The sequence below is a fragment of the Sinohyriopsis cumingii genome, chromosome 19 (assembly GCF_028554795.1).
Source record: "Sinohyriopsis cumingii isolate HCF-2022 chromosome 19, ASM2855479v2, whole genome shotgun sequence".
Lineage (NCBI taxonomy): Eukaryota > Metazoa > Mollusca > Bivalvia > Unionida > Unionidae > Sinohyriopsis > Sinohyriopsis cumingii.
The window spans coordinates 18,555,245-18,569,854 of NC_142979.1; the positions used below are offsets into that span (position 1 = coordinate 18,555,245).

Genomic DNA, 14,610 nt, shown 5'->3' on the forward strand with positions numbered 1-14,610 from the left:
GGAGACAATTCCTCTAGTACAGACATGCAAGGGGAGAGAGGGAATCATTCTGAAGTACGTTTGATAAAAAGTACTAGGCTGTCATGACCTTGCAAATAACTGTTGGGAACCCTTGATTTCAAGCTTGTCTTTAATATTTAATACCCAAGTTTTTCTCAGACAGGAAAAAATTAACAACAGAAGTGAAGTTCAGTCAACTGATTTTATTATGGAGTACAACACATGACTATTAAAAACAACATGTCAAAGTAATTTATTCTGGAGTACTAACAACGACTATTAAAAACAATATCTATGTCAAAGTATTCAAAGAAATATTCTCCTTACTAATGAAAATGTAAGAAATGTTATGTGCCATAAGATTTTTAAAAAAAAATGATGTGTTACTATAGAAACAGACTATGAATGTTATGACCTCTGACCAGTAAGAGAAATAACATAAATGCAAGGTAAATGAGTAAATGACATAGAAAGTACTTCCACTGAAAAATCTGCAGGATGGGTATGAACTGCATCATAATGTAATGTAGGAACTTACATTCTTCCCAGTGTGCTGAGGACACAGAGTCCAAACAATGTATTATAGGACATAAAAAATCATAAACCAAATACTTAAAAAACAGAGGTTTTAAGAATGAAATATGTGTACCCAAGTACTGAATGATGGAGAATGTTTTAATGCTTCAATACATATCACACTATCAAAACTAGCCTGAACATGAAAAAAAACCCTGGCAAAATAGTCATGACAGCTGAATAATTAATACTAAAGTCAGAACAGCTGAATAATGAGTATTCAAGTACAACAGCTGAATAGTGAGTACTAAAGTCATAACAGCTGAATAGTGAGTACTAATATGATGTTGAGTGCCAATGTTGGGATTATTTGGACTGGTATACAGTAAAATAATGAGATTAACATGGCCACTGGACTTTGTACAGGAGAAACGACAGTGCTGATTTGTTGCAAACTCATTTGACCTGGATAGTAACAATTCATGAACAATGAAAAATTTCAAAAAAGTCAACATGCCCTTTGGCATTCTGAAATAGGCACAACTTAGAATTAAAGCCTGATGCTTACAAGCAAAGATGGGTACCACTTTATTTTAGCAACTATGACACCTAAAGGCATGAAAAAAGAGCAACTGTGCTCAATGAAACAATATTCAGCATAATGCAAATTATGTATGACAGGTTCATGAGCCAAGAAATAAGGCTGGAGTTCAAAAGAATAATGTTTTTGAGTGAAATGCTCTAACATGTAGATCAAGTAGAAATTTGTAAAATATGAAATTTAAACGGTTTCAAACTGACATTATCAATGTTGCCAGAAATAACAGCAGAAAGTGATGCCTGTTTTGTTATCTGCAAACAATGGAGAAACTAACTGAAAAGATACAAGCACACCTTCTGAAGCACTTTCCTAAGTGAAGGAATAATCAATTCAGAAAAAGTTCAAAATTTCAACAACAAAAAAAATTTAACAAATGCAAAAGAGAACAATGCTTAAAATTTGCAAAGCAGTGCTCATGCACTTATATTATTAAGGTAACTTGATTTAGATAAAGGAATAGATGAATGTAAAAACAAGAGGCCAAAGTGTATCTGATACTGCCAACTGTCTTACAAAACATTACATCTATTTCACTATGCAGGCTTAAGTAGCATTGTAAGAACTCCCAAACTTCATATCATGCCAATTGTACCATTTTACAGGACTGATAAATATGACTTCCAAAACTATAATGGCATGATGAATATGCAAAATCCCTTGCCTATAGTTCAAGTCATCCAAGAGCTTTAAAAGTTTACAGGCAAAGCTTTGATTTGTGGTGTGCAGGGTCTCAGGTCTTCCACAAAATCTGAAATTATAATTCACTGGTTGCTATTTAGTTCTTGGGTTTCTTGACTCCTGGAAATTAAATCTTAAAGTGTATTAGAAGAAAACCATCCTGGGGTATTTTTTTAAAATTAAATTAAAAGCTACAAAAAAGTCCACGTAATTTGAGAGCAATGGCATCGCATAATACATTCAACAGCATATAAATGACAAATATTTTTTTTTAATCTTTCAAAACTATCCAACTATATTTCACCAATCTCATCAAGATTTACTACAACACAATGCGTAGCTTATGTTAGTCTGCAGTTGTAAATCTCCTCCAATAACATTACTTTTTTATAATTTTCTAGTTATAAATTACAAATTATTTATTGTAATACCTAAAGTGTATTATTTTGCCAAATTTTATCAATTGTTCTACTGAAATTTATACATCATGTTTTCACAATTTTTGCAAAGGAAAGAACTCCAGACTTTAAAGTGTAAACAGTCAATATCATGGGTTACTTTCCTTGCCAGGCTTTCCTTTTAAAAGCAACTGTTTTTAAAAAATTTAAACGGCATATGATTTGACTAGAAAATAAGCACGAGGCATTAGTTATTGCACTCTTATGCATAGCTATGACTGGGGAAATATCCTCAGAACAGAGTGGATATGATCTGTATTTAGTTATAATGCTACATGACACCAAGAGAAAGATGCAGTAATTTTGCTGGCAAAATATTTCAAGACTTGAGTATGTGTTTTACAAAACGTATACAACTTATACTTAATATAAAAAGGAATAAATATCAACACCAAAAATGGAATATCATGCAATATTACACTGCAACAGTCTTTCAAACTGCAATCTGATATTATTGGTAATTTTACTATTAAACCATCATTGTCATTCAACCAATCAAACTTCTGTTTGACTCACTGGTGACTGACTAGGTTCTTTTCCTATAGGACTTGTATTTGGATGGTGAACACATTTCCTGTCTGCCATTTTAGTTTTTGAAAATAAATATTTTTTGCAAGCAAATCTTAAAATTTAGTCCCAAGATTTTCCAAATTGAGCGTGTATGTGTGATTTGGACTTTTAACATAGCTTTAACAATTTTTTAGTCATATTGCTACGATGTCTGCAGTGTGGCAGTTTATAGTTTCCAAATTTAATTATTGGACAACATGTGAAAAGAGAATTTGACAGTTTTAAGGCACAATGAAGGATAATGCCCAAGTTCACCAAATTGGAAAAAGAAGCAGTCTGGTATAGCTCATATTATTAAATTATGGACAGAAATTTCCAATAAAAATGAACTTACATGGATATGAATATAAAGTATGCCTTATCTTAATTTCAGAGTAATCCATTAGTGAAATAGAGTAATCCTTTAGTGAAATACTCAATGTAGTCCTTTAGTGATATACTATGTGTAATCCATTAGTAAATACTCATGGTAACCCATTAATGAACTGCTCAGTGTAATCCATTAGCAAAACACTCAGAGTAATCCATTATGGAAACACTCATATGTAATTCAGTAGTAAAATACTCAGAATAATCTGATAATGAAACACTCAGTGTAATCAATTAATGAAACACTTTGTGTTATCTATTAATAAAATAGTTATTTCACACTGTACGTTTACAAAAATTTCTGGCCTACAAAAGACTGGCATTTGTAAAACTTCTTATGGTATTTGAACACGAGTGATCAAAATGAATTATACTTAAAATATTACATGGATGGCATTAGTGTGTAACAAATTAATTGAAATGAATTAAAGCAGACATTTATAAAACGAAAAAATGAGTATAATATTTCTGAAATCAGAGGTCATTCTTAGGTACAAAATAATAAAGCCATCATTTATAGTTTTAACATTATTTCTTAAGGTAGGGATCATCTTTAATCTGCCCTTGAAACACATAAAAGGTACTGATAACAATCTCTACTATCAGAGAACTACAGTTATTCAAAGGAAACCTAAAAGACAAACCTACCAATATATGCTAATTAATAGTCCATGTGATATATTGTAGCAATGTATATGCAATAAACTTTGAGTCATTTTTTTATCAATTGCAATATTTCATGAACTATTCTAGCAGTATTGTTACCATATAGTTAAAATTTGACCTTGGTTGTGTGATGCACTTGAAAGATATTTTCTGACAGCTTATTATTAATATTGTACAGTTATCTTGGTCTATTTCACCCCCGGTCTGAAAGTCACTTTTAAGCATTCTCCAGGTAGTGAATGCAGTGATTACTAAATCCACTCTCTGTAAAGACAGGTGGTCTTCTAACAAAAATAGATGGTACTAAGTAAAAGTCTAAATTAACATTTTAAAAATTGCCATCAGAAGAATTGTTGACCATGACATCATACCTGCAAACTTTTTAAAATTAAATTTCAGAATCAAAATATAGGTCAAGAGTGTGGAGTCCAGGAAAACTGGGCTTGAGAATCAACAGGGAGCTGTCTTTGCTCAAGTGTTGGCTATGAAACTTGACATCAAAGAAACCTGACATAAGCAGAAACCTCCAAAATTACAATGTCAGCACCAATGACCTTGACCTTTCACCTCTTGACCTCAGAACAAATTGGAATCTGCCCCTGCCCAAGTGTAGTCTACCTTACAAGCCAAATCGAAATTAGATCAAGGAAATTAGATTTAACATGCAGAAAAGGATCACACTGTCAGCGCCAACGACCTTGATCTTTGACCATGCAATGCAAAAATTTCTGCCTCTATCCTGGGTAAGCCATATTAGAGGTCTGAGAATAAAGACCAAAGTAAACTAAAATTGTGTTGCACCAACCACACTATGTATGGATCACTGGACACATGGATAGTGGTCACCAATATCCTCAGAATGTTTGGCAAGGAATATACAAAGTAATGAATAAGTATTCTTTATGGGTCACAACTAGTATTAAATAAACATGTCAAAGTAAGATAGGAATCTTTTATTTATCCTTTAGCCTCTTTCTTATTACACTATGTTGCACACTGACTTTTTTAGAACGTTGTTTTGTTAACATGATAACAATAACTTATCCTAAAGATGAGTTGCCACGAGTTGTTTTTTTACAGGACCTGAGTGTATAGTCAAGGCATGAAGACAAAACAGAATCCTTCCTAAATAAGACAGGGGGTTGTAATACTTAGTGTCATACCATACTATATTAAATCCAATTATTTTCATCCAGTGCTTTAAAAGAGTTAGAAATAGATAGGCGGCTGGTTCTCACAATTCCTTGCACTTCTAAAAATGTCTTGAACATGAACACTCCTTTAATAAATCAGAGCTAATATTCAACATTTGGATTTAAACAGTAAATTAAACTAAGAAGAAAAAGCATTGGAAAATACATCTAACTGACAGTCCTACTACAACAAAAATAAACAGTGAAATTAAAAACTATAAACAATGTGTTGCCAGAAGAAACTCTGACATTTAAAACAATAACATTCAATCAACAGAACTATATAATTAGTCATCATTCTTTATCTTATTCCATTTCTTCCTCCAAATTTGTGTAATGTGTATCTGTTCCCATTAAATATGATTAAAAGCCTTGAAATAAAAAACTTAACTGATGACCAGGGTGACTGAGTGGTTTAAAGTGCTTATCTTTACTGTTCCCAGCCATTCTCATCTTTGTGGAATCAAGTCTCGGGCACGGCCAACATGGGTATACAAGAAAGCATGCCAGTAGCTTCATGTGGGTTGGTGGTTCGTTCTGAGTTTTCCCCTACCAGTCAAACTGACCACTATGTATAGCCTATCATGTGCTGAAAAATGGTGTTCAACCCAAAACAACAACAAAAGTATATTTTACTTTTACAAATGAACAAACAAAACAAAGCTCAACATCTACTGGATACAATTTATTAGAGCATTTCATAACTGCAGGATTTTCATTAGAAATTGTGTTCCCATCCTTGTAACCAATAACACTCTTCTTGTACAATTACCAGTTTTTAAAATGCCTTTGTAACGAGCATTGAGGCTGGTTAAAATTGCAGTATATGACACTGAAAACTAAAAGTTCACAACACCAGAAAGGAACCATTTCTGTATTCATGCACCCTCCATGTGTGCTTTGAATATCCATGTAAAAAATGATTAAAATAAAATTGTTATTTATTCCTTGAGCTTTGTTCTTATTTTTAGAACTATTTGTAATTATAATTATCACATAATTGGTTCAGTTTTTCTATAGTACCATGTATGTGCAGTTTCATATTTTTGATATCACATGTTACATATCACTTTATGTGATTCTAATTTGTCCAAAAAAGCCTACGAAATCAATGTGCAGTATTCTCTTTACTGATTGGCTGCGATCATGGGGAAAACTTTTTAATCCCACCTTCTGGAATTGGTTGTTTTCAATTAACATTTTGGTGGCCATTTTCTGACTCGAGTCACAAAAGGAAATTGAGAAAACAATGGTCTCAACTGTCTGAATATGGCTAATTTACCTGCACTGGGGTTTGTTATGTCATGTATAACATATCATCATATGAAATATGGCATAAAACCACAAGACAAGAACAACAAGTAAAACTAAGGGTATTGCTCAGTTGATAGCAAGTTGGAAAGGGGGGGGGGGCAATATATCTGTAACATAGAATCTACCCTATAAACAAGCATGATTTAAATGTTAACTTACAGAAATGAATAAATTCACCTCTGTTCACAGAAGAATTTGGACACAAACTGGTCTCCCAGCTGACTGAACTTTATCCAACCACAGCATATCAGAAACTTGTTTATGTCTTCCTTTTACATGGATATCACAATAATATAATGTTTAGATAGATGTGAAAGTGACACTTCAGGGAAAACTTGGACTGTGTAATGTAGGCCGACTCTAATCAATACTGTGTACCATATCAAACAATGTGACATCATAAGCATAGGACATTCTGTGTTGAAAAATAATTAAGTCTTTGTAAAATGTTCTGTTTATTTGGATGGATGCTTGTTCTTTGATTTAAAGTTGGTAAAAAAGTATAATCTACTTTTACTGGTTCAACTATGTTTGGGACTATTTTTTATGCGCAAAAAATGAATGGTGCAGCGTCTATCAGAAAGAACAAAATTATTCATTCTTCTTTCTATCTAACAAATGTCCACTGAAATAAAAACTAAGTGATAAAAAGAATCTCAAATGGGTAATGATTTAATATGAAATTTATTAAATTCAGTTCATAAAATTCAATATTAAATCATTATCATTCGAGCTCCTCTATTAAGTTAACTTTATATTTTTATTTTCATGAATTTATGAATGTTGGAAATCAATTATACACCATTCATGAACACTCACAATGGCCATTCATACAGTACATAATCAGATTTCCAATCTTCATGATTTCACGAATCCTGTGCAAGCTCAGTTTTTAAATACATCCCTTCTTATCTTCACATTTGTATAACTTTAAAATAACTGATGACAAACAACTTACTATACAATTGCTTGGGTGATCTGAATTTTAAAATCATATTCTGTAGATATTATCATATGGTCTAGCACAGTCAATTTATAAACATCTCTCAGACACATTCCATTGATTTCCCTGTTTATGCAAAGGCTGTATCCTCCTGTATTATATATACTGGGTCATGGGTGGTGGGTGGGGATAGAAGTAAAAATGTACAACATATGAAATAATTAAGATGAAAAACAGGACAAATATAGAATGTATTTGAAAGGGTATCATACAACATAGATGTTATTAGCTAAAGTATTTGCATAGAGGCCAATGAAAACTTGCATGGAATAATTCGGGCATGCAAAACAAAAATATTCTGGATTAAAGAATGACAACATATGATAACCTACAAAGCTTGTATATCTTTATAAAGGAAACATATATTATTAAAACTAATGTTTTCATTTCTACCATGAAGCTGTATGCATTTGCACAACTTTCTCTATAAAATCATGATGACTAGCATACAACTTCAAGCCTTTATGTATGGACATCCATTGTACCCCAACAGCATCATCTCCTATAAAGAACAACATTATAAAATATTAAATCTATGTACAATTGATGCTAATGAGATTTAATTGTTCAGGATCACTGAAACAGGAGATAAAATATAGCTGTCATGATGGGACTTGCATCAATGTATTGTACTTTACACATTCAGGTTTTGATAAAGAATAAACTCCAATCATCCTTGACTAACAATGTTGCCAATCTTTCTGATGATTACAAATGTATGACTGTATCTGTTCCATATAGCCACTATTGTGCTGAATGCCATAAAATGCTATACATACATACACTGACTACTGAGTTATATAAGGATAACTCTGATATGCACTCATTACCACAAGCAGGCAAAAAAAGGTTAAAAAATTCCCATCCACATATGTTGCTAGCATGTGTTGTTGTTATTGTAGAGTTTAATGCCATTTTTCAGCACACGATAGGCTATATATGGCGGCCAGTATTAATGGTGGAGGGAAAACCCCGGTAAGAACCACCGATCCATGAGAAGCTACTGGCAAGCTTTCTCACATACCCACCTTGTCTGAATCCGAGACTTGAACCCACGCAGACAGAGGTGAGATGGCAGTGATCCGTAACGGACAGCGCTTTAGACCACTTAGCCACTCGGGGCCCCCGCTAGAATGTGTACTCCTGCTTTTCAAATTATAATTTTTTTACAATCTGGACAAAACTAAATAAAATTATCAAGCAGTTAAATTCATAAAACTGAAAAATATTTAAAGATCAAAATGTCCATCAATTCTTTAACTTTCACTTCTTTTTCTAGCCTAGAGGTTAGATCGTCTGCCTCAGATGCAGGAGGTTGTGGGTTCAATCCCCGGCCAAGTCATACCAAAGACTTAAAAAAATTGTACAAACATATGCCTCGATTGGCGCTCAGCATTAAGAGGTTAGTGTTACTAGTGTTAGAACTGGTTGGCCTAGTGTCAGGATAATGCGACTGGGTGGGACATCATGCTACATATCTGCAGCATGATGCCCCAGTGCAAAACATCACTATAAACTGTCACTCTGCAGTCACTGTGGCAATAAGACTGAAAAATTGTTAAAGCTACGTCAAAAATCCAAATAACACACATACACTCACACACATATTCAACACATTTATAGCACACTATGCCATGTCATAATTTGTATATCTACCCATGCATATTCAACACATTTATAACACACCATCCTGTGTCATAATTTGTATATCTACCCATGCATATTCAACACATTTATAGCATATCATGCTGTGTCATAATTTGTATATCTACCCATGCATATTCAATACATTTACAGTCCACTATGCTGTGTCATAATTTGTATATCTACCCAGAGTATTCAACACATTTACAGCACACTATTCCATGTCATAATTTGTATATTTACCCATTCATATTCAACACATTTACAGCACACTATGCCATGTCATAATTTGTACATCTATCCATGCATATTCAACACATTTGCAACACACTATGCCATGTCATAATTTCTATATGTACCCATGCATATTCAACACATTTATGAGTACACTATGCTTACAAATATATCTACCCATATGGAAAATACATGTACTCACAGTTACAGACATGTTTAAATAAATGTAAGGATTTTTATAAAGAAAAAATAATACAAAAATGCAACTCAAAGCACTGATGGAAGAAGTCTTGCAAAGCCTATAATTAGTGATACTTCAAAGTAGTCCTTTTATACCTGGATCGATTAACCATGCACAAATACAGTATAATAGTGAGTAGTGCTTCCAAGAGACAAGTTTACATATGGTCGGATTTTGTTGCTGATATGCAGCTATCTTTTTTCCAAGGCACATTGGTTTCTTTGATGTCATATTGTTCATGCAGTGTTCTTTCTTCTACTAGTTGAGCCATACATCCCTAATTCACACCCTAATAATAATACTAATTTGGACTTGACTCTTTTTACATCAATAGTTAAATCTACAAGAAAATAACATACCAAGATTATTCACACTTTAATTCAGTCTGTTAAAAATAGCTTATCACAGTCCAAGAAGAGAATTTTCATGTTGCTTACCATGTATACTCACTTACAACTTAGGTCCAACTACAAACATTGACAGACCAGGGTCTATGCTGATTGTTTAACTGCATAGTAATAACAAAATGCACAAACCCAGATATGCTTGCACATTAATTGATGGATGATCTGGGTCTATACTGTATGTAAATGGATCTAACTTGTAAGTGGGTATACAAGATACTACATTTTGAAGTTTAGGTGGTCAGAGGTCAAGAATAAGTTTCAATAGTTTTCCAATTCTCTTCTTCATGTTTTTAACAGCCTGTTTTGGTGATTTTAAAACTAAGCTGAAATGTTTTATAGTTTATTGTTGGTGTCTTTCTTGGTAATATGAAGAAATGAAAAAAATATGTTTTGAGACCTTGCTTGTATTGTATATTGGTACATCATGAGGTCTTTATATTATTTTGATATGACATCTGTAGGTACCAGATTAAAATGGCTGACCTCTGTACACCTGCTCCAAAGAATTAGCTCAACTCCTACAGCTACAATCATGAGTTAATCTTTATCTACCAATAACTAAGCACTATATCACTCCAAACACCAAGTTGCACAGCCCATCATAACTATTGATGACTAGCCATCTATCACTCCATATACCAAACTACATGGCCCATCATAACTAATGACAACTACACAGGCTAACACTCCAAACACTGAGTCGCATGGCCCATCATAACTAATGACAACTACACAGGCTAACACTCCAAACACTGAGTCGCATGGCCCATCATAACTAATGACAACTACACAGGCTAACACTCCAAACACTGAGTCGCATGGCCCATCATAACTAATGACAACTACACAGGCTAACACTCCAAACACTGAGTCGCATGGCCCATCATAACTAATGACAACTACACAGGCTAATACTCCAAACACTGAGTCGCATGGCCCATCATAACTAATGACAACTACACAGGCTAACACTCCAAACACTGAGTCGCATGGCCCATCATAACTAATGACAACTACACAGGCTAACACTCCAAACACTGAGTCGCATGGCCCATCATAACTAATGACAACTACACAGGCTAACACTCCAAACACTGAGTCGCATGGCCCATCATAACTAATGACAACTACACAGGCTAACACTCCAAACACTGAGTCGCATGGCCTGTCATAACTACTGCTAACTACCCAAGCTATCACATCAAACACCGTGCTGTAAGGCCCATCATAAGTATTGATAACTATCTAGGATATCACTCCCAACACTCAGTTTCATGGCTCCTTATAACTATTGATAACTACGCACTATATCACTTGCATGACACTTTATAACTATTGATAACTACCCAGGCTAACACTCCAAACACCAAGTTGCATGGCCCATTATAACTTCTGATAACACTCTAGGATGTCACTCCAAAAACCAAGATGAATGGCCTGTCATAACAACTGAAAACTACCCAGTATATCACTCTAAACACTGAGTTGCATAGCCTGTCATAACTACTGATAACTAACCATGATAAAACTCCAAACACTGAGTTGCATGGCCCATCATAACTACTGATAACTACCCACTATATGACTCCAAACATCAAGTTGTATGGCCTGTCATAACAACTGCTAACTACCCACTATATGACTCCAAACATCAAGCTGTATGGCCTGTCATAACAACTGCTAACTACCCACTATATGACTCCAAACATCAAGTTGTATGGCCTGTCATAACAACTGCTAACTACCCACTATATGACTCCAAACATCAAGTTGTATGGCCTGTCATAACAACTGCTAACTACCCACTATATGACTCCAAACATCAAGTTGTATGGCCTGTCATAACTACTGCTAACTACGCAGGCTATCACTCTGAACATTAAACTGCATAGCCCATCATCACTACTGATACCTGCCCATGATGAAACTCCAAACACTGATTTTCATGGTCCATCATAACTACTGATAACTACCCAGGATATCACTCCAAAACACTGATTTGCATGGCCCATCACAGCAGCAAAGGATACTTAACCCCTACAAAACAAACTAAACCATTCCTCATTGGACATGGCATTTACTGGGTTGTGTGCCATGCTGATGGGTGATAACATTTTCTTCAAAACACTCAAGACACCCTGCTGCATGTCCCATCATAATGATAAACATCAAATATCATGCAATTTTGTTGTTGTTGTTGTAGGGTTTAACGCCATTTTTCAGCACAAGATAGGCTATACATGGCGGCCAGTATAATCGGTGGAGGAAGAACCCTGGAAAAGCCTGGGAAGAACCACCGACCCACAAGAAGCTACTGGCAGGCTTTCTCACGTACCAACGTTAGCCGAGGCTGAGACTCGAACTCACGCAGACAGAGGTGAGATGGCAGTGATCCGTAATGGTGAGCGCTTTAGACCACTCGGCCACTCGGGGCCCCATGCAATTGTGTATGTCATAAATAAAGATGTTTTATTAACCATGTTTCAGTCTAACAATGTACAGTATCTATGTATTCTTCATGAATAAAATGAGTGTTGATACAATTTTATAACTTTCATGACCTGATTATTCAAAGCAAACAACTCTGAATAACTGAATGCTAACAAGGAAAAAAAACATTTAACTGACATTTTTTTTCCATAAGTCTCAATGTCACAATAAATTAAAAAATTTAAATATTTACCTAAACAGTCCCAGAGTTGCCATCACACAATGTACTAGCATATCTGGGTCTATGCAGCTTGTTAGGAGTAATCAGTAGAACAAACAACACAGACCCTGATCTTCCAACTCATTAAGTGATGGCAGATCTGGGTGTATGTTCTTTGCTGGTATATATGGTACATGCTGTGTACAAGTTTACCTGCATGAAGCTTTAGTTTGCCAACACTGTCCCCTTTTTCATCATGGAAATTACATGCTACTGTTTCCATCCAGGCATTATCTGTATTCCTAGGATCATCAACATATCCTTTGTACACCTAAAAATATATTAAAACATTATGTTTCCCTAGTCCATATTCCAAGCAAAAGTTTTGGTACGCATGTGAAATCTTTCATATTTTAGTTTTACTCCTGTAAATGTTTTTGTCTTGAGCTTTTACAATCAAACCAGATATCTGTAAAATTTAGCTGCAAGTTAGATAGTACCCATTATAGGGCATTTTATCTGTAAATACACCATCTGTACCATCTTATAGGTTGCGTCCCATTTTAAACAAGACAGACCTTGATCTGCCACCACACAGTGCACCAGCAGAATGGGTATATACTGTTCTGCTGATACATAATGCAATGAAAGATCTGGGTCCATGCTGTTTGCAGCTAGACCCAACTTATAATCGAGTATATATGGTAAAGAATCAAAATAGTTATTCATCATGCATATGAAACTAATGGAGGATGGAAACATATCCTAGGTGCATGGCAAATCTGTGCTTTTTCAAATTCGAAAACCCTGCTTAATTCCAAGAACTATGGAAAATATATACAAGAAATTAATATTAAATTGGTTTTTTTTATTCCTTCCACAAAAATAGCAAGTTGTTTAAAAAAAATTGTATGGATGTATGTAATATATATATATATATATATATATATATATATATATATATATATATATATATATATATATGCATCAGGAGTTATAGATCATTTACAGACCCTGATGATGAGCAAAGGATCCAAGCACAAGACAGTGTTATTTCAGTAACATAAGAACTCCACAGAACACCATCTTGCCTTCTCTGTGGAATAATAAAACTTCTTAAGTCACTGTGACCTGCTTTTGCTAGTGCCATGTAATGTCCTCCAAAAAGAATACACGCATCAAGTTTCATGAATGTACATATAAAGTGTCAGAAAAAAAGAGTCAAATGCAATAACTAAATGCAATCAGTGGAGCATGAATAGAAAGCACTGTGGCCTACTTTTGCTCATGGTTGTTGTTGTTGTTGAAGGGTTTAACGCCATTTTTCAGCACACGATAGGCTATACATGGCGGCCAGTATTAATGGAGGAGGAGGAACCCAGGAAAACCCCAGAAAGAACCACCGACCCACGAGAAGCTACTGGCAAGCTTTCTCACATATCCACATTAGCCGTGTTCATGGTGGGTAGTACCCTTCAAGATTAACACACCCAGCAAGTTTCATCAATGTACATATAACTGTGTCAGAAAAATGAAACAAAACGGAAACTTAATATATTCACTGGAGCCTTGAAAGTAGTTTGCTATGACCTCCTCATTTGCCTATAGTGAGTAGTACCTCCAAAATGAACTATCAAGTTTCATGATTGCATACAACATTTGAGAAAATGAGCTAGACTAAATGCAAAAACATAATATACTTACTTCATCCTAAAAAATAACATCACTGTGAACTTCTTCTGACCATAGTGAGTCACGCACTCAAATATGAATATCCATAAAATTGTATGACTGTACATGGAATTAATAGTGTCGGCAGTGAAACCAAATTTTAGACTTCAGTATTTTTATTTGACGATACTTACCTATCACAGTACATTAGGAGTGCATTCCCTTACTCGCAAAAATACAGTCCCCCCCACCCCAAAGCTACAAAAGAAGTTTGATATTTCTTTTGACTGTTTGTAGCAACAGAAGTGCTAGAATGTCATCTGTTTGCCAATGTGGAAGTCAGATGATGACTGGTCTCCCCTTGGATAGAGGGACTAGCACCAAATCCAATCAAT

General features: G+C 34.6%; 1 protein-coding gene across 1 annotated transcript in view; it reads right to left on the reverse strand.

Annotated features, from left to right (window-relative positions):
* Positions 1 to 188: 188 nt before the first annotated feature.
* LOC149775220 (ADP-ribose pyrophosphatase-like) overlaps positions 189 to 14,610 on the reverse strand; it is a 62,034-nt gene continuing 47,612 nt past the window's right edge. The window contains exons 7-8 of the mRNA XM_089944403.1: positions 12,758 to 12,875; positions 189 to 7,870 (exon numbers count right to left, since the gene is read on the reverse strand). Coding sequence (XP_089800529.1) covers positions 7,758 to 7,870; positions 12,758 to 12,875 — 231 coding nt within the window. The 3' untranslated portion in view covers positions 189 to 7,757. The remainder of the gene's footprint in view (positions 7,871 to 12,757; positions 12,876 to 14,610) is intronic.